The 21874-nt window shown below is 42.1% G+C and overlaps 1 protein-coding gene across 1 annotated transcript in view; it reads left to right on the top strand.

Annotated features, from left to right (window-relative positions):
• galnt18b (UDP-N-acetyl-alpha-D-galactosamine:polypeptide N-acetylgalactosaminyltransferase 18b) overlaps positions 1 to 21874 on the top strand; it is a gene marked incomplete at its 3' end in the record, with an annotated part of 87510 nt that overhangs the window by 55224 nt on the left and 10412 nt on the right. Inside the window, exons 7-8 of the mRNA XM_080729557.1 lie at positions 15802 to 15987; positions 18249 to 18386. Coding sequence (XP_080585683.1) covers positions 15802 to 15987; positions 18249 to 18386 — 324 coding nt within the window. The remainder of the gene's footprint in view (positions 1 to 15801; positions 15988 to 18248; positions 18387 to 21874) is intronic.

Here is a 21874-nt window from a genome sequence, read left to right on the forward strand (position 1 = left end):
ACTATAATATTGAGTAACAAAAGTCTTAAGTGTAGTCCTACGAAAAGGGTTCGATGTCGTGATGACGACCAGCTACCGGTATGTTGAGGGGGTAGTATCTGCAGTGGATGTACCTGGCTGGTACCAGAAGAGACAATTAGAGTCAAGTCGGGTTGAGCCTGTACCATGCAGTGGAAAAGTGCCCTTACCTAGCATATTGAGTGCATTGTGTCCCTTGAGAAATGTGTCAGGTGTGTCGCACTCACCCTGTGCCAGTAGCCATTTCTCCAGCTCTCCAAAACTTTGCATTCAGAATAGAGCACTTCATTTGGAGGACTGTGTTAGCTTTGGCTGGTCTGTGTGACCTCAGCTCAGGAGCGACACGATGAGCAGATGGGCTAGAGAGGGGACAGGCTTCCCATGGGATGTCTAATGATCACTCTGTTACAATACATCTGCTGTATGGAGCCTCAACAATACAGTTATTAACGGCTACAAAAACATCCAGAGGCTAGGGGAAAACAGCCACCCCATCTCAGTCAACACTCAATATATCAGCCTGCGAGAAGGAAAGGGCGAGGGCTTACACCAGGACTCCACATGTGGAAATATCCATCCTCACTAATGACAGCGATTTAATCATCAGTAACTCCTTAGGAAAGAGGGGAGATTACGCTCATAAGTCATCTCAGTCCAGAAATGACATCCTTTTAGGATTTCAGTTCCTGATAATAGCCACACTGATTGCTTTTCTGGTGAAAACATTGATGATTTTATCACACACTAAATAAATCATTGTCTCGCCTAGCCCTGTGAATCAACAGTCTGACGATTAGGTTTACATCTGTTTCTCCATATCTCAGTGTAAAGTTCAGATCTCAGTGTTGCCCCATGCTGGTTACTGGCGTGGTTGCAGTGGACCAGCAGCCCTATAGGAAATGACCTTTAGTTGGGGGAGGGGAGGGGAGGGGAGGGGTGTGTGTTAATTTGCCGTGGAGTCCGGTATTGTATCTGGCTGTGAGGGATGATGAAACGGAGGGGGACACACTGAGCTGACAACTGCAACACTGGAAGCGAGAGAGGCCCCTGGGACCAGATTAGCAGTGCTGCAGACTGCCTGCCTCTCTGCAGCATATCGGTCATGTCTCAAGACCACCTGCCTGGACACCCTCTGGCTGAAACCACAGTGGAGTAGAGAATCTCAGTGTTCTCGCACAAGGCCAACACAGTGCAGTGCTGATATTTATCAAAGTCAGACTCATGAATGCAAAGCCGATTAGACAAAGGGCAGAGAAAGAATAACATATTGTTGTGCATATCCCAAAACACCTGCAAACACGGAGCTGTGCAAGTGACACTAGAACACTGGTTCTCAACATGGGTTCCTGGGGTCCCCAGCAAAATGATTGATAGTTAGGGACCAAACGGGTTTGTAACTCTGAGAGTATACAAATGGACCTGTAAGACAGACTGATTTTACAGTGTAAATAGGGGTCTGTGGCTTAATGTATCAAACTGGGAGTCCTTAAAATTAAAATAGTTGAGAATCCTTGCTCTAAAAGAGTGCATGAGGAGACTCAAGCAGGCACCTTAATTCTCACACATCAATGGTCATTTTGTCAACATTGAGAACTTACTACAAATCCTCACATGCGCACAATATTAGGATTGCAGGCTATAAAACATAATCCTAGACAATGTGGGGACGTCTTTGATTTTCCTTTACACCAAATTATAACACAATTCAAGGTTGTCTGGGCCAGCACTTCAAATTGCAGCATCCATTACTAATCGAGAAATACACCATGGAATGAATGATAATTGAGGTTGTTTGGTAAATAAAGGCCACTCTAAGTGTTGAGTGGTAAATTCATACAATTTCTTTGGATGTGGTTGTGCTCTTGATTAACATTTCACAATTGTTCAGTATAGTATCTCAGTCAAATTCAAACTAAACTTGCCATGAACGAACAAATACATTATAAATGACTAGATTATATGTGTTGGTCTCATACATGCAGGATATATGCAGGAAGGCAGTAGTAATACGTAGATACAATAAACCTGTCCACAGGTCAGAAACATGTCTCCTGTTTTCTTAGCATGAGGCAGTTTGATGTACAAGTACACTCACTGGACATGACACCAGTATGTTACAGGAACTTACCCCCAGTCCTTTTGATTGATCCTTGAGTGCCAAGCAGGGAGGCATGGTCTATGCTAGGACCCTGCCTGGGATTGAATTGAACCCTGTCCTCCCAGTCTCAGGGTCTCTAACCACAAAAACACTGAGCTGGCTTTATCGTTTATGGTTCATTCGTAATAGGGGGTTTATCATATTACTTTTGGTTGCTTTGAACAGATTGACAGACAAACATAAACCCTCCCGCTTAAATGAGGCAGTGTTTTGAGTCCGTAGAATTCAGTCTATATGAGCTGAGGGAAATGCAGAAGGCTTTAACTGTACGTGTATTCACCTGAAAAGACCTTGAAGTTGATTCTCTATCAGAATCAGAACACACACGCACGCACGCACGCACGCACGCACGCACGCACACACACACACACACACACACACACACACACACACACACACACACATGCAGTAGCAAGCACACAAACGATTTCAGTTCTTCTTGAATACTTTTACACCATGTATAAACATGGTTATCTAGAGAGAATCTATCACTATTTCATAACGGCGATGAGATTTTATTGTAATTTCAAGATTAAATTAAATTGATAGCTTCCATTAAATTGATGCATTACTGCCCCATTTTAACCTCTAGAACACTCAGTAGTGAAATTGGCACTGATTGCTTGCTTTAGATAGATAGAAAGACCTTTATTGATCCCCAGGGAAATTCTGTTAGACTCTAGCTCATTACAACTGATAATGCTTCAAATGGCCTATTCAGCAATTCACATTACATCAATAAGTACATTAACCACTTAAAGGAGTAGTTCAGCCCCAAAATGACTTTTTTCCCCTATTGATTACTCATGCCATGGAGACTTGAGTTAAATAATATGTTCTTGTATTTGTCGCATTCTAAGACAAAAACATTATTATAGTAAATTTACCCCCATTGATTCCGGATGGGGACGAACCCTACAAACGGCTCATCCTAGACTTCTTTAGGTTTAGTCAACTTTAAAGAGGTGGTTTTGTACTTTTTTCTGTTTTTCATGTGTCTATGAGGTTCACAGTACTTCATTAGACCCCCTGGTGTGGTTGTTATGAGCAATTATGTATTCTCTCTATATTTGAGGTTTCTACCTGGAGGCTGCCACCTTGTGGGTCAAAAGTGCCAGTCCAAAAACACAGATACAATTACATCATAGAATCAACCCCTCCCCTTTTACCAATCACCCAACACTGTGCGTGTGGATAACTTCAGCTGGGTCACCACCCACCACGACAACCAGGCATACTTAATGATCTGGTGGGTGTGGCCACATAACAACCCAATTTTAACTCTTTCTGTACACTTTTTTGGAAAAAATCTTCCTCCTAGTATAATCATAATAGCTGATAATCATGTTTAGAGGGGGACAAAATCATGGCACCCCATCTTTAACTGCAGCTTTGTTTCTGTTAGGGTGAGTCAGCAGTCATGGTCATCGTATAGAGAGGACACAAAGCTGTCTGCTCTAATGATTGCTTCCATCATGAAAGCGAATGCGAAAGAGAAAATTGTTATGTGTTCTCTGGTATGATGCTAATTTCAATGCAGTCCCTTGTCATGGTGTCTTTTAAAGATCCTTTCACCAAAAATAAAAAAGTATTTTGCTTTTTTTTTTTTGCTTTTAATTATTTTTATTATAAATGTTTTGTTTCATCCCATAAAAGCACTCACAAGAGCTCCACTTAAAAGAGAAGTAGATGACTATGTAGTTTTATCTTTCACGGAGGATGCATTGAGGAGGAGCTACTCCGTATTTGTCTTTTTGATCCGAAGTCTCTGTTCTGACGTAAATAATGGCTCTGTGTTTGTTCCTTTCCAATCATTTTATATTTATATATCTATCAAGGAAGGTAGCCGTACCCTGGAAACTCAAACAAAAGCAGCTGAACAATGTGATTCTCAATCACTATTCCAAAATAGATAAGAAAAGAAAAAGCAGCAGGAGAAAGAGAGAGAGCGGGAGATAGAAGAGAATGACGGAAGTTCAGCTACTTTTTCAAAGAAATATCAGCCCCAAAAAGATTTATCTTCCGTAGCCCTATCGAAGGCTTTGTACTCAGTGAAACTCTTTCCTGAGCTCAATTCATTTCTTCAGGCGATTGCCTGCAGAGATTTTAAATGCTTTCTCACCCATCTCTGGCAGAGCTCTGCTAAGTTCAATACTTTTTTTTTAAAGCTGGAATGATTCATTGAGACATTATGCCAATACACAAGGTGTGAGGCAACTATCCCCTGTGTCGTTTGGAATTAGTCTCCTATGTGAAAAAATCATGTTTTGCTTAGTCAGAGGAAGAAGGCGAGAGTGGCTGTTTCATTGTTATGAACACCTGCAATTAGCACCGTTTTGTTTGTTTAGTCCCATGAAACCAGAACACCCGTTTCTGTACCCACCACTCTCAACATTGATCATCAAACAAACCAACTGTGCTTTATCCAAAAACAACACAAAACTAGAAGCAGTGCTCTTCCGAGCACAGGTCTCCACCAGGCCGTGCGTCCTGGTGGTGCTACTGTATAATAGGCCAATGTAAAAAGGGTGGCATATGTTCTTCACCTTAGATCTTTCATGGCAATCGGACGCTGCATGCATGATTTCAAGCATTGTGTTCCAAAAATGTGTTTTGCTAAAGTCTACCTGCTGGTGGCGCTATAACAGGACAATGTTAAAAAGGTAGCATTTGTTCCTTGACCTAGTGGGAATATGTGTGGCAAATGTCACGGTAATCGCAAGCTGCGTTGATGATTTGAGGCATTTTGTTCAAAAACTGAGCAATCCTGCAAACTTTGGAAGCTAATATTAGCCAATCAGGATGGAATATGAAATATCAGACGGATCGGACTTGATCACATGACTATAGAGATACTGTGTACCGATTTGCATGATTTTTGGATAAAATCTCAAGGAGTAATATCCAAAAATGTGTTTTACATAAGTCGGCCCAAAGGTGGCGCTATAAAAGGCTGATGTGAAAAATGCAGGGCAAAGGTTTATCCTTAGCCTCTAGGGAGTGCGCTTACAAAGTTTGAAACTGATCGGTGGAGTTATAGGTAAAACCACAAATCGGGCTGTTATAGCGCCACCATGAGGCTGATTAAAAAAAATTAAGTGGCATTTCTTCCTCGGCCTAGTGGGAACGTGTGTGCGCGATTTCATGATAATTGCACTTTGCGTTTGTGATTTGAGGCATTTTGTTCAAAACGGTTCAATCCCACAAACTTTGGAAGCCAATCTTAGCCAATCAGGATGGAATATGCAAAATCGGACAGATCCGTGTCGATCACATGACTGTCGAGATATTGCCTACCGATTTGTAGGATTTTTGGACAAAATCTGTAAGAGTAGTGCACAGAAATGTGTTTAGCAAACATCGGCCACTAGTTGGCGCTAGAAAGGGCCCATTTGAAAAATTTAGGGCAGAGGTTCTAGATTGGCATCCAGGGAATGTGTGTGCTCACTTTGGCAGCGACCGGGCAAACGGCGACTGAGATTTGGCGCTCACAAACTGCGAGGACGCACGGACGGACGCACGGACGGACGGACGGACGGACGGACGGACGGACGCACGGACGGACGGACGGACGGACGCACGGACGGAGAGGAAACTAGAAGCAGTGCTCTTCCGAGCACAGGTCTCCACCAGGCCGTGCGTCCTGGTGGTGCTACTGTATAATAGGCCAATGTAAAAAGGGTGGCATATGTTCTTCACCTTAGATCTTTCATGGCAATCGGACGCTGCATGCATGATTTCAAGCATTGTGTTCCAAAAATGTGTTTTGCTAAAGTCTACCTGCTGGTGGCGCTATAACAGGACAATGTTAAAAAGGTAGCATTTGTTCCTTGACCTAGTGGGAATATGTGTGGCAAATGTCACGGTAATCGCAAGCTGCGTTGATGATTTGAGGCATTTTGTTCAAAAACGGAGCAATCCTGCAAACTTTGGAAGCTAATATTAGCCAATCAGGATGGAATGTGAAATATCAGACGGATCGGACTTGATCACATGACTATAGAGATACTGTGTACCGATTTGCATGATTTTTGGATAAAATCTCAAGGAGTAATATCCAAAAATGTGTTTTACATAAGTCGGCCCAAAGGTGGCGCTATAAAAGGCTGATGTGAAAAATGCAGGGCAAAGGTTTATCCTTAGCCTCTAGGGAGTGCGCTTACAAAGTTTGAAACTGATCGGTGGAGTTATAGGTAAAACCACAAATCGGGCTGTTATAGCGCCACCATGAGGCTGATTTAAAAAAAATTAAGTGGCATTTCTTCCTCGGCCTAGTGGGAACGTGTGTGCGCGATTTCATGATAATTGCACTTTGCGTTTGTGATTTGAGGCATTTTGTTCAAAACGGCTCAATCCCACAAACTTTGGAAGCCAATCTTAGCCAATCAGGATGGAATATGCAAAATCGGACAGATCCGTGTCGATCACATGACTGTCGAGATATTGCCTACCGATTTGTAGGATTTTTGGACAAAATCTGTAAGAGTAGTGCACAGAAATGTGTTTAGCAAACATCGGCCACTAGTTGGCGCTAGAAAAGGCCCATTTGAAAAATGTAGGGCAGAGGTTCTAGATTGGCATCCAGGGAATGTGTGTGCTCACTTTGGCAGCGACCGGGCCAACGGCGACTGATATTTGGCGCTCACAAACTGCAAGGACGCACGGACGGACGGACGCACGGACGGACACACGGACGGAGGGGAAAACATACTCTCCCTCAGCCTTCGGCTGGTGGAGACAAACATACTCTCCCCCATGCCTTCGGCTGGTGGAGACAATAACCTTAACATGTATCTAATCTAAAGCAGTGATTCTAAACCTTATCAGGCTGGGACCCCCTAAAATAAAATTTGAACTGGGGACCTCGCACCTTGACAAGCACTTTGGAATAGTTCGCGTTCAGGCATTACATGTAGTTTGACTCGGTTCCACAGATAAATATTGTGAAAATAGATCATCTTTTGTGTCTTTCTTATATTATTTGACAATTTGGCCAATGTTTGACCAGTTTTTATAGTAGTTTGTTGATTACCCAGTGATTTTTGTTTAGGCATTAGAAAGATATTAAAAGTCCTAAATTGTAACTACCCGTATTTTCCGGACTATAAGGCGCACCGGACTATAAGGCGCACTGTCAATGAATGGTCTATTTTCGAACTGTTTTCATATATAAGGCGCACTGGACTATAAGGCGCACATAATAGACGCTACCGTTGTGTTATGCATCCAACAGATGGAGCTGTGCTAAAGAGAATGTCAATGTCAATGAATGATCCATATATAAGGCGCACTGGACTATAAGGCCCCTTATAGTCCGGAAAATACGGTATATTATATGGGGACCCCCCAAAATCATGCCGGGACCCCCCTGGGGGTCTCAGGTTGAGAACCACTGACTGAGGATGACTGACCCAACTGACTTCAAGTGGCTCCGCCCACATGACATCATGTAAATGTACCGACAGTGAAGTTGTTAAGTTTACATGACATGCAAACCCAGCCACCCATAGCTGGGTGGGCAGAGAGGCCATCTGCTAGTCAGAAGGTCACCGGTTCATTCTCTGGTCAGCCCACTGTGTTTGTTGAAGTGCAACCCCTAATTGCTCCTGGGATGTCATATTAATGGAACCATCCCACTGCTCCTAATAGTTAGCCTGGCAAACCACCCATCAGTGAAATCACATTTACCAGGCTACCTAATAGTTAGGACAATTTAAGTTACACACATGCATGCACACACACATACACACACACACACACACACACACACCGCGCGCGCGCGCGCGCGTACACTCGGCCGAGCACACGCACGCACGCACGCACGCACGCACGCACGCACGCGCACACACACACACACACACACACACACACACACACACACACAAAACAAAAATATAACATGCATGTATTTAACCAATATATTTTTACAATGTAAAGTGTTGTTAGTTAAACCTAATGTATTACTCATTTCTGCAGTCCTACAGTAGCTAAGCATGGAGCATGAACTCCTCATGATGCTCCATTTCCATTCTTTTGACCTCAGCGGGTGTCCTGCCTCTTCCATTATGCTAATTTCAGTGCACGCCTTTGCTCTGCTGCATTTTAATTATCTTCCCGTAAAAAGTAAACAGTGTCCTGCAGGTTTAGTCTCCCATTTGCTTAGTAATTGTCTATTTCAAGTGTTATAGGTGTTTAAAATAGATGTGTAGAGACTTTGGCTTGAAATAAATACCATGAGAAGGTGAAACCTATCAATGTTTTCTGTAAATGTCACAAATCATTTATTTACGGACCCTTTTTACTGGTAAAGGACACAGAGATATATACTGTAATCACAAATAGTTGTGTGCTACGTTTACATAGCTGTGAGTTTAGTAGGGAAGCTTTGTGTTGGCATAACCAAACATTGATGGGGCCGTTTGAAATGGGGCTCAGAAAATTAAGACTGAACATCTGTGAGATTCAGATGTGAATTCAGATAGAGGCATGCTTTATCCAATTAGAAATGTTGCCCGATTCTATTAATATAGAATGACGTCATATTACAAGGTATAAAATAGGTCTTAAGTGGTTAAGCGACACTGACATACAGCAGATCTGTGTGTGAGTGAGGGGGTGGCAGGGGTTTAGATATTATGTCTATGAATCGTACTGTTATGTCTATGAATCGTACTGTACCGGGCCTCCACTATGAGTTAATTTAGGATTCTCAGTTATTGGCACCGAGTGTCTGCACGTGGGATGGTCCAGGTATTCACTTTTCTTGGCTGAGAGCAAGTGCAAAATATACTCTTCACGCCAGATGCCAGCTCAGCCTTAAATCTGTGCTCTGGGCAGCAGTGGAAGAAGCACTAGTATTGACTGAGTGTTGCCTCACCAAAAGCTCAGTGCTTTGATGCGATTGGTTTATCATTCGCAAATACCACGGAGATTTGGAATGAATGCATCGGGAAATAATGAGTTATTTCTAAACCAGTTGGCCTATGGGAAGACCGGAAAGGATGCACCGGAGGCTAGGAGACCTTCTAGAGCAGTGCACAAAGATGAAAGCAGAAAAGTTTTGATTCACAGAAGCACCAGAACAAAGCAAGAATTTCCAGTAAATCACAGTGAGTGAATCACAAGCATACTTCTTATTCAAATGTAGTCCATATCTCCGCCACCGTTGCCCCTATCCATGCCACACTTTGCAAACCACAACCTCCACCCCTCATTTCTCACATGGCCGTCTTCTAGCGCCACCATCAGGCCGATTTTTGCAAAACACATTTTTGGACACTGCTCCTACAGATTTTGCCCTAAAATCACACAAAGCGGTACACAGTATGTCTATTGTCATGTCATCAACATAGATCTGTCCCATTTAGCGCCACCATCAGGCCGACATTTTTGTGACCTGACAGTAGCTTATCTCCCGATTAGGGAGTCTTACTGGTAACTGTCTTATATCTGTGGTTCAAAAGAATTATGTTAATTTCTAATGCAAATTCAACTAACTCCAACAATGCAAACCTCAGTGTGACTGCTGACTAGTTATTTCTAATACGACCCTGAAAGTCTTTACACATTATACAAAATATAGTATTTCGCATCAAAACTATTCATGTCGTTTTTGCCTCATTTCTAAAGTTGATGCCTTTTTCCGTGGTACATTTTGTTGCTTTATCCCTGAGCAATATTTTCATTCTGTGTGGGTGTACTGTAGTCGTGGAACAAACAACATTTTGAAAAAAATATATTTCGGTGTGAATTAATTGCACAAAAAGAACACCCCAGGTGTGTAATGACCTTTACACACAGCAATGCTTGAGCCCACATGAGACAATGCTCTTTACCAATTGTGGATGTGTTGGATAGCTCCTGTTTTTCCAACTCTAATTAATACACAATGGGGACATTCAGAAATCAAAGGTATATCATATATTGTGTGTGTGTGTGTGTGTGTGTGTGTGTGTGTGTGTGTGTGTGTGTGTGTGTGTGTGTGTGTGTGTGTGTGTGTGTGTGTGTGTGTGTGTGTGTGTGCGTGCGTGCGTGCGTGCGTGCGTGCGTGCGTGCGTGCGTGCGTGCGTGCGTGCGTGCGTGCGTGCGTGCGTGCGCGCGCTCGTGTGTGTGTGTTTGTTTGTTTTATTTTCCTTTGCTGGCCAGAATTTATTAAAGGCCTCATTATGTGGCCTTCCATGGGCCCTTGCAGGCACTAATCCGTGCAGTGGCTTTGGATACCTACCGTACACAGTAAAATCCTGAGTGTTAGAAACTGGAACCTTTCAGGTCCGTTTGTATACTCTCAGGGTTAAGAATGACTTGGGATTTTACAGTGCAGTGCCATTAAAAATGTTGTCTCTTGAGACAGTCATTACCGCACCACTGATATCTCACATCTGAAACCTCACATTCAGTGTCAGTAGTGGTGTAAAGTACAGTTTACAAGTACACTTACTTTAGTACAATTTAAAGGTACTTTTACTTTACTTGAGTATTTCCTTCTCTTGATAGTTTATACTTCTACGTCAGAGGCATATGTATTTTTTATAGTTACGACTCTAGTTAGACAACACCTTTCATATTTAGATTATTTATAAAAAAGTAAATTAACCTCTTAAGCCCCATTTTATTCTTAATTCAATAGAAAATAGCTGATGTGATGCGTTGTGAGCTTGTAAATTTGCTTTTGCTTTTACTTGAGAGAGAAGAGGTTCTACTCTGTTTGCTGGACTTCATCTCTGGCTAGTAACAGCCTTTGTCACTGAATAAATGTGTTTTGTCACGTTTGAGATGCAGACAACCAATGTCGGGGCCCGGGTCACACATTTATTAATGACGCGATATGGTTACTCTCGTGATCAACAAATATAATCGATTATCTTATAAGTTGGGTAACATTATTACTAGACTATGTCAGGTTAGGATGGACGCATTGTGAGCTTGTAGATCTTCTATTTTCACAAAAAACTCGCACAAAATAGACGATTTACATCACTTGTTGCACAGCTATTTTTTGTCACAACCACACACACACACACACACACACACACACACACACACACACACACACACACACACACACACAGACACACACACACACACACACATTGTGTTGTGGGGAGAAGTCACTCATGCGGAACAGTCAACAGCTCCACGCCCACGGACGCTCCGGTTGCTTAGACCGACTAGACAGCAGGACACAGCCGCTAAACGATAAACATGTCCAGAGCATGGGAGCAGAAAAGTGAGACACTGGATACTAATCTTTGATGGCTTGTTTGTTGAAAACTTGTACATTTTTAGCGGTAAATATGCCATGAAGTTGCAGAATCTTTATCGTTTTTACACCTAATTTTTACAAACTGCTAGTTTAAATTTTTGTTATCACAATTCGTATTCTCACTGCAGTCAGCTCTACAGAGGGCCATCTAAGTATACTCAAAGCAATAACTGTGTCTGTGTCCTTGGCACGGCAGTAAGTCAGACTCATTCTCGAAGGGGGTTGTCCACTGCCAGGGCTCTGCATTGTCACCTATCCAGTTTGTGATATTCATGGACAGGATTTCGAGGCACAGTCGCGGAGGAGAGGGTTTACAGTTCGGTGGGCTGAGGATTGCTTTTCACAGATGATGTGGTTCTGATGGCATCATTGGCCCGTGACCTCCAGCTCCTACTGGATCAGTTCACAGCCGTGTGAAGCAGCTGGTATGAGCATCAGCATCTCTAAATCTTAGGCCATGGTTCGCAGTAGGAGTCCATACGTCAAATACCTCAAAGGAGTCCAAGTAGCTCAGGGTCAGGCACGTGCACACATAGACATCAAAGGAGGCTTGAGCTCCTGCCCTTTTATCCGTCTGTAAAAAGTGCCCTCTCCAGACCGTGTGTATCTAATACCCACCAGGTTTCAGTTAAGATCCTCCCCACGGAAGCTTCTGATTGGCTGAACCGGAGGTAGGGAGCGCTCCGTTGTTTCCACTTGGACCGCGCGGAGGTGGCGAAAGTCGGGGAGACAAAGATTTACTATTCTGTCCATAACGGCAATAACTCGGTAACGGCGCTGAGTCGGCTCATGCGATATTCGACACGGCAACTCGCTCGCTAACTCTCGCTCGGCAGTGTCTCGCGTGGCTCATGGTCGCCTGAGACGGCGCGCCTCCGTCATCTCCACCGAAAACAAGCGCTCCTTTACAAGAACCTAACTGAACCCTGGTGGGTTGGGGAATCACGCGTCAGTATTCATTCCTATTTACAACATGAACAAGATTGTGGATACAAGCGGCAAAAACTTTTCTCAGAAGGTTGGCCATGTATCTCCCTTGGGGATATGGTAATTTCATTATCTTATTTGCCCCATTGTGTAGAAATGAGCCAGTTTAGGTGGTTCGGGCATCTAGTAAGGATGCCTCCTGGTCACCTCCTTAGGGAGGTTTTCCAGGCGTGCCCAGCTGGGAGGAGGACATGAGGCGGACTAAGGACCAGGCGGAGGATAACACAGCTGGATGATGTAGCCAGGGAAAGGGAAGTCTGATTTAAAGCTTGAGCAGGTGCGCTTCCTCTGTGTGCCTTTCTTGGCTGTGGGTGCTCAGCTAACAAAATAATTAGTCAAAAGGATCCACAATATTTAAAGTGGAAAAAAGTGTCACTCGAAAATAAACGTGCAAGACAGGTCTCAGTTTGCGGGTTTAGGTGGTGAGGAATCCAAAAACCAAGAGAATACTTGATGAACTGAAAAAAAGAAAAATAGATTAACTAATTTACATTTTAGATTTCGCCTGTTTAGTGGAACTCTACTTTGAGCGCCCGATTCCAATTTATCCCACAGATGCTCAGATGCATTCAGATGTGGGAATTGATTTCACTGTCATGTTCATGGAACCATTCCTGCACAACTCTAGCTGTGTGGAATTCTGCAGAAAATAAACTACAAAAAAGAAATAAAACTCCATTCACAGTTGGTGTTACGCTGCTAAGCTGAAGGAATGCACCTGGACTGCCATATTCAGATACAGTATTCAAACATTTCTCAGACCTTGATCAAGGAACCCTATCATGTGTCCCATAAAAAAACACATTCCATTTCATCATATCACCAGTGCCAGCTTGCTGCGTTGACATGTGTTATGATGAATGCATGTGTTTGAGATTTTCTCCAAACCATGGTTCTCCCATATCAGCGGGGCTGGAAAGATTCCTTACCTGCTTGCCAATGGTGAGATACATCAAATGAACAAATGAGGACAAAAAAAGGTTTATTTGCCAGTCTGGCGAATGAAGTGTTTGGCTTCAGTGTGGTAGCTCTTGATTTCCCATGTCCAAGTAGGCTCAACAAAGACCTGTAAAATGTTATGCCCATATATGGAGATCTCTGTGAATGCCCTACCATTTAATGCAAACCCCATTATACCTGTTGTCACACGACCCGTTTTGACCTTGTCCATTTATGCCCATTTCAGTCAGATAACTCACAATATAGATTGAACAATGTTTATTATTGATGAGTAATACAAGTGTGTATATGTCACATTAGCATTGGCGTCTGGCTCTGCTTTCTCCCTGCTCAGCGCAGCACAAAAGAACAACGTCATTAACCATTAGGAGCAGGGAGATATATAGATATAAACACCCCCCCATGGGGAACAGAATTAGCAGCAGAGCCTACTGGTGGTGCTGGGGAGGCGGTGGGGGCAAGCAAGTGCAAGCAGCAAATCAACAAGGCAGGAGGAAGCAGACAACTGGGCAGGCTTTAAGTAGGCTGGCAATGAACAGCTGACTGACACGTCAGCGCAGTGACGCCCATGTCTCGAGTATATGCTGCCTGAACTAATTCTGCCAGCTATGCTGACTACATAAATATATGGAGATATCTATCCGACTGCGTCCATTTTATGCCCATATATGGAGATCTCTGTATATGTCTGTCTGTTTCCCTTTTATGCCCATATATGGAGATCTCTGTATCTGTCTGTGTGTGTCCTTTTATGCCCGTATATGAATATCTCTGTCGCTTTTTGTTTGTTTCTTCTTTAAGCAGAATACGCAGATGTCAACAGCCTGATCTGTGACATCAGAACACATCATACTGATGACATTCAATACGTAACCATGGCATTTTTTGTTGACTCATGTGGCGTGCGTGATGTCAGAGCCTTTTATGAAGTGATGTCACAATGAGTCAGCGATTGCGCCGATTTCCTCCGGGAACAGCCTGATGTCAACAATCAGCTCCGCATACGGAGATTCCGAACGTTTCGCGCCGGTTCGGGAAAACAGTGCATCGGGTCGGGTCGAGGCCCGGCACTGCACTCCGCGCCGCGGCGGGGAACGTGTGTGCCAAATCTGAAGCCGGTGGAGCAAACGATTCTCGAGATACGCGGATTACATACACACACAAACACAGAGAGACTCTCACATTTATCTATCTATAAATGCGAGAAGTCTCTGCGTGTCTGTCTGCGTGTATGTAATATTGTAAGATTAATAAAGGTACATGATTTCTTATGTTTCTTTTCTTTTTCTGGGTGAGGACATGCAGTTAGTGTGTTATTGTCATCATATTCATATTAGATAGTTACTGAAATCTGGATAGAATTTTAAAAGGGCATATAAGACTGAATTCTGCACTCAATTAACATTATATATTAGGCGATATGAAACTGGGCTCAGACTGGATTTCTTGTCCCGATGTTGCCCTCATTGGCTGAACCATATATTTTGATATTTGCATAAAACTCCTAAAGACCATATGATTTTGATGTTTAGTCAGCACTGCGGCTCTTGTAGTGGGAGGTCAAGGCGTCCACATCAGCATCCCTCAGCCAGTTTCTGAGTATTCTGGGATGCACCAATTATCTCAAAACCGTTTGATTTACTCAGCATTTTTGAGGATGGCATCTAGCAATAGCCAGGGACTCAGGGAGTACTTGGCACTTGGAGAAAAATATATGTATCCAAATTATATTTTTTTCTGTCAATACATTTTACTTATGACCCGCACACTATCCTACCCTTGCCAAAACAGCTCTTTTTATTGAATAAATGCAACGTTTCTGTCAACGACCTTCTTCAGGCATCTGAATAAAAAGAGCTGTTTTGGCAAGTGTAAGATGGTGTGCGGGTCATATGTACAATCTGTGCATGTTTGAAAATATGTTGATCCCTGCCTACGCACCCATCTCTAAGCCTATATCAGGTGTGCGTAAGACCTTTTTGCCTTTCTGTCAATAAATAAAATACAAATTAAGAATGTTGATAAAAGAATTGCCATTGAAAACATATTTTTTTTTATTATTGAAGATTAAAGATTATGTCATTTAGCAGTAAACAAAACAGTTCTATATTTTCTATTTTAAACAAAACATCCCCACATTGCAAATTGAAGAAAGCATTGACATTAAAATGTTGATGAAAATGTAATAAATGAAATAAATTGAGGAATGTTATGTGTAATGCCCCCATGGTCTTGTTGCTAAATGTGAACTCCCCAAGGAATTTCTGAGCAGTATTAAAAACAAACCAAAAAATGTAAATAAAATTGAGATCAAGGGATAAATGTGAATGTTTTCAGATGCTTATGTAGCTGTTTTCTTTTATTACCTTTTTAACCATACCATCTATTTTGATATTCATCTCTATTTAAATGCTAGGTGTGGCAGTGTGGAGGCAGTGTTGAGGTCCTGCCCTGCGCCAGGATCGCTCATATAGAGCGTGCCCATAAACCTTACACAGACGACCTAACTTCTCACGTACGGCGAAATGCCCTTAGAGTTGCTGAAGTCTGGATGGATGAGTTCAAAAGCCATGTTTACATGGCCTGGAACTTACCTCTGGAGGTGAGTGGTGTAGCCTTACATTAGTACATTGTTTTTGTTTTGTTTTGTTTCTTACCAAGTAGAGTCAACTGCCTGCCTAACCCAGAAAATGAATAGCATATCCATGCATGCACACTGCACAGTACACATAGAATAAAGAAATGAAATGACTTATTTCCATTTTCCAACTATGGTTTTATTGAAATAACCACAACTGGTTACAGATGGACTGCTTTTTTGCAGGTGCTAAGTGCATGCATAGTGTGTCTGTTAATTAATTTGACACATACACCAATACCTCATTTCAAGCCGTCTTCGTCGATATGTATACCTTGCATGTTGATACCTCGATATAGGTACATTTCCGATATATTGCCCAGCCTTAATCTACACCCAGAGGTACTTATCAATGTACGCTACATGAAACTGAAAACTGACAACTCTTGCTCTCAGAAAAGATACAATATGTTCTATTCAAATGACCCACATTGCTTTGCATATGCATCTAATTTTGTTGTTGGAAGGATTAAAAGCAACCAGATGTCCTCAGAAAATCAGAAAATCTATTATTTTTGCTTCATTTGGTTTATAAATGTGAACTAACCTTTTCTGTAATGTTGAAATGCAAATGTAACTTTTATGAAGTTGTTGCATCAGCTTATGAGAGTAGTTACTAAGCAGCAAGTAAATTATGTATAAAAAGTTCACTCTTGCTGTAATTTAATGGGGCACATGAGGGGTTCAGGGAAATAACTAAAACATAGTAAGAACAATGATAGCTCCAATACCAACAATTCACAATTCTAAAACACACTGTGTTTTTATAGACTGAGATTCTATTTTTACAGCAAGAATGATAAAAATGGGATTATCCCACTGTAATCTGAGCATATGGCTATTGTTATGAGAGATAATGGATTAGTTTGCACCTGTAGAAATAAACAACAAGAGTAACTAATCTCATGTTAAATATTGCATTTGGCAAAGGCTTTCTGTTTCTTGGTTTATTTCCATGTTCTGCATAATATCTGTCAATATGTAAATCCTTGCTACTGTATGAATGGATGAGCCTATACACGTTAAGTCATTTTGTCAGTAATAAGGCATTCTTTGTCTGCACTCAAAAAGATAGGATTTCGCTCCAGCTTTAGTTACAGGAATCCACTGTTTTAACATCAACCCATTTTATTCAAAAGCATAGCTGTTGCTTTTTTGTCCAATACAGAATAATAACAGTCACTTAATAGTACTGCAGTTCCTCTAAATTTGCCACTTTGTCTTTGGCACCAATCTTATCGGGTCAAATTTAGCATTCACATTTGCAAGAGCAAGCAAGCAATTAAAATAATTTCGAAATGAATGCAAGTTTACGAGTAAGGTCAGAATGCGACAGACGGCTGTGTGAAGAGCGAGAGCCAGAGACAGATGGTGTTAAAGTCAGGGCAGGGGAAAGAGCCTGTTAAGGGTTAGCTACGTGCACAGTGCACAATACACAATGCGCAAGACCCTGTAAATGGTTGCACAGTATTCTTCAATGGCTTGTGCTGCTATCACAAGGAAAGCTTGCTGTGGCTTATCGGATTCCTTTCTCCACAAACCACAGTTAATCTGGTATCTGTACTGTGTGCAGTGGCGTCACGAGGGGGGGGGGAGTGGGACCAGTTACTAGGGCCCAAGGTGGAGGGGCCTTCATTATTTTATACTTTATACTAATTTTAGATCTGCTATTTTTGAAAAGTCGTGAAAATGTTTGCAAATCTTTGAATATATGTATTTTTTTAAGCAAACTTTTGTGACTCAAATTTTGCTTCTGGGGGGGTCCAGTGAACTAAATATTTTGAGATGGGGGTCTGTGGTCAAATACATATCATTTTGGGGGTCCTTTACATGAAAAGGTTTGAGCACCACTGACATAGAAACAGGTTTTTCAAAAAAAACCTTAGAAGGATTTGAACTACTGGTATTCAAAGACTTGCACAAATGTTCATGATTTTTTTTTAAATAGCACCTCTACAAGCTCGCAGCGTGGCACTCTGTGCCATGCTGCGAGCTTGTATATCTGCTATTTTTCAATAGTTAAAGCACAAAATAATTGTGCGGGGGCCCGCAGTGAATCTTTGTAGGCTACCCAGGGCCCAGAATTTGGTGCGACACCCCTGACTGTGTGTGTGTGTGTGTGTGTGTGTGTGTGTGTGTGCGCGTGTGTGCGTGCGTGTGTGCGTGTGTGTGTGTGTGTGCGTGCGTGCGTGCGTGCGTGCGTGCGTGTGTGTGTGTGTGTGCAGGACTCAGGGATAGATATTGGGGATGTGTCTGACAGGAAGGCACTGAGGAAGAGGCTGCATTGTAAGACGTTCCGGTGGTACCTGGTGAACATCTACCCCGAGATGAGGATGTACACTGACACCATTGCATATGGAGTCGTAAGTATGGCTGTCACACACATTTTACAAAATAATAGCGATTTAATTGTGTTTTTTTGCCGAAAATGTGTGCTAATTGATCGGGCCGGGTTGTCATTTTTAATATTAACATCCATAATCATAATAATAATTCTGGTCTGTCTATGTGTGTATTCATTTTCATTAATTATGAACAGCAGCGCTGTCCATGTGGTGCTGCGCTGACAGTGCCTGCCGATGATATATATATTTTTTTTTTTAATGGAGAGGCGACGTGCAGACAGCAGAGAAAAGTTGCTCTGGCCGGCCCTCCCAGTAGCCAATTTTAACTTGGGATAATTGTAATTGGGTGATGATAATTGTGACAGATCTAGTCATAAGCTGACCCTTCACCAGAAAAAACACGTGCACGCGTGCGCTGTCTGTGCGTGTGCGAAAAGCCCCTGGGTACACCAAGGAGGGATTATGTGTGCGGGAGACCTGAGGAGTCTGTGTACAAAATGCATACACGTGTACAAAATACAAATACAAAATTGAACCGATCCTATTTTTACAGCATGCGTATCCGGGCGCACGCCCCGCGTACGCACTACGCACTGGCGCGCATGAAAAGGCTTGGTGTAGTCCGGCCGTTAATCACTTTCAACTTGGTGTCCTTGTATTTCGGGCATGTCATCACGTCAAATAATTTTCAATAATAGTGAAAGTACTAGATCTATAAGCTCATAACACATTTTGATACGACACGTTGTAAGCTTGTAGATTGTCTACTTTTGCTATTCATCATCGTATGCTGAAGTATATAGCACTTAAGTGGATAATTCATCTCAATAACAGGAAGAGAAGGGCAAAACCATGTGTACATTGTTATCATAACTGTGTTTCTCTTGTTTGATTTCATTGTTCTGATGGCTGCTGTTACAGTAGGAACATTTTAGATAGTTTTACAGAAGGACGCTCTCCCAGGGCTCTTGGTGTATTCAATCTGTTCCCTCTCTCTGTAAGATTCTACAGTGCCAGCATGCTAATGTTTGACAAAATATGAAAACATAAAAAAAAAAAGATTGCAACTGTGACTCTGGCAGCAGAAAGAATACTTACCGCTGGTTACACATGAGGCTGCCGACAAAACTTTGTATATGTGACTTGAATACAACATCAAAAAATGTATTAAAAACACAAATATAAGTAGGTAATATAAGTAGGTAATAAAAGATAACAATAAAAGTTATAATACAGGTCTAAGTTACAACTTGTAGGAGTAAATAATAAATGATGAATCTATTAAAGTGTAAAACCTAGTGTGGTTGAATTACCATAGGGTATAGTATATACAATTTAGAATTACACCCTGGGACCGAGGACATACACAACATCCATCCATCCATCCATCTTCAACCGCTTATCCGGAATCAGGTCGCGGGGATAACAGTTCCAACTGAGATTTCCAGAGTTCCCTATCCTGAGCAACATCCTCCTCTCCGTCCAGGAGTATACAGAGGTGTTGCCAGGCCAGTGTGGAGATATAATCCTTCCATCTGGTCTTTAGTCTGCCATGGGGTCTCCTCCCAGTGGGACGTGCATCGAAGACCTTCCTAGGAAGACACTCGGGAGGCATCCATAGTAGATGCCCGAACCACCTAAGCTGACTCCTTTCCAAGTGTAGGAGTAGCGGTTCTACTCCAAGTCTCTCTCGGGTGACTGAACTCTCTAAGGGAGATACCAGCCACCAGTCTGAGAAAACTCATTTCGGCCGATTGTACTCGTGACCTTATACTTTCGGTCATGACCCACACTTCATGACCATAATTGAGAGTAGGAACGAAGATTGCTCGGTAGACAGAGAGCTTTGACTTCCGGCTCAGCTCTTTTTTCTTCACAACATTGCGATGTTAAAATTGTACCTTCCGTGGTTATTGAGGTATAGGTGGAATGTTGCAGCCAACAATTAAAATATACAGAAAAATAATGCATTAATACATTAGCGACAGAAGATATACATACATACATACATATATACATACATATATACATGCAGTTTAAGGATAAATAACTTAAATAAGGCAGTACACAGTGCAAATAGCAGTCAGTATTATGTGGTGAACTCTAGCAGCACAATTTATGCAAGGAGGTTGTGCAAGATAATGTAGTGCACACATTGTTCTTGAAATTGCTCCTTTGTGTATATATAGTATTGTTTGTCAGCACTATGTCTGATAAGACTTACTGTATATAGTGTCCCGTCTCAAAGGGTGTGCAACTAAATAGGTTAGAGAAGATACAGTAGGCTGAAGAGAGAAGCTTTTAATTTGTTTCACAAAAACAGGACACATCAGCAGCAGATACAATTTGCTGTTTCATGTTATTCCCAAACAATTGTATATCTACAATGTGGCTGTATACTGTATACACAGCCACACAAACCACGGCTCAGCCCTCACTGCTCTGCTCTCCTCATTTTCTGCTTGGTTTCCTCCTATAAATCTAGAAAGGGTTGTTGCGATGAGAAAATGGGTCAGCCTTATTAAAATTATTTCTCAGACTTTGTTGTCCTCATTACTCTGTTTGTTAGGCATTGCCAATCATCATGTTAGGGCTTGCCAATCATGGCAGTCCTTGACCTCATTGCACAGCACTAGAATGGCAGCCATGTTCAGTTTAGGATTACCGAATAGGCTGGAAAACTGATGAATACTACAGATTTGACTGAAAAACGAATCAATTGTTCACATTAGGCTGAGAAAGGGATCATTATGTTGGTCAGTCTAGGAATTGAGGTGGGATGGTTGGATGGTTTACTTAAAAAAAAAAGATAAGATCAACTGTTTATTGATCCCATTGGAGCGATTCGGGTGTCGTAGCAGCAGTAAGTGTGAAACACAGAATACCGTAGGTACAGATGCTGTAAGTGTAGAGAGATAAGATTAACATCTAAAAAAGAAAATAGTCTTAGAGTCTAGCACTATACATTATATCTGCGCTTGGTCTGACTGAATGAATATACCACTGTGTATATTAAATTAATAAATATCCTCAGGCAAGTATATCACCAGTGAATATATGCATGTATTTAAATCTGTCTCCTATGAAAGGATAATACTGTACATAAAGCCTATCTACAGTGAATATGAGACTGATATAATGTACCGGTAGTATCGTTATGTCTACAGTCCATCACTAGGGAATATAAGTGAATGTACCGTAAATTAATTTAACAACGGTTAACCTTCTTCATATGTCATGGTTCAGTACTGTACAACATAGTAGTCCATGTGCTAGTGTGCCTGAGTGGTCTGGGGTGAGAGGGGTTGTCTCTGGATTCTTTGGCTCTGAGTTCTAGTGGTCTCTCAATAGACAAAGGTGGAGAGCCCTTCCACCCACGTGAGTTAACTAGGGAGCGAGGGGGAGAAGGTGGAGAGAGAGAGAAAGACACACACACACACACACACACACACACACACACACACACACACACACACACACACACACACACACACACACACACACAC

This window comes from Nannobrachium achirus (assembly GCF_963921795.1).
Source record: "Nannobrachium achirus genome assembly, chromosome: 7".
Lineage (NCBI taxonomy): Eukaryota > Metazoa > Chordata > Actinopteri > Myctophiformes > Myctophidae > Nannobrachium > Nannobrachium achirus.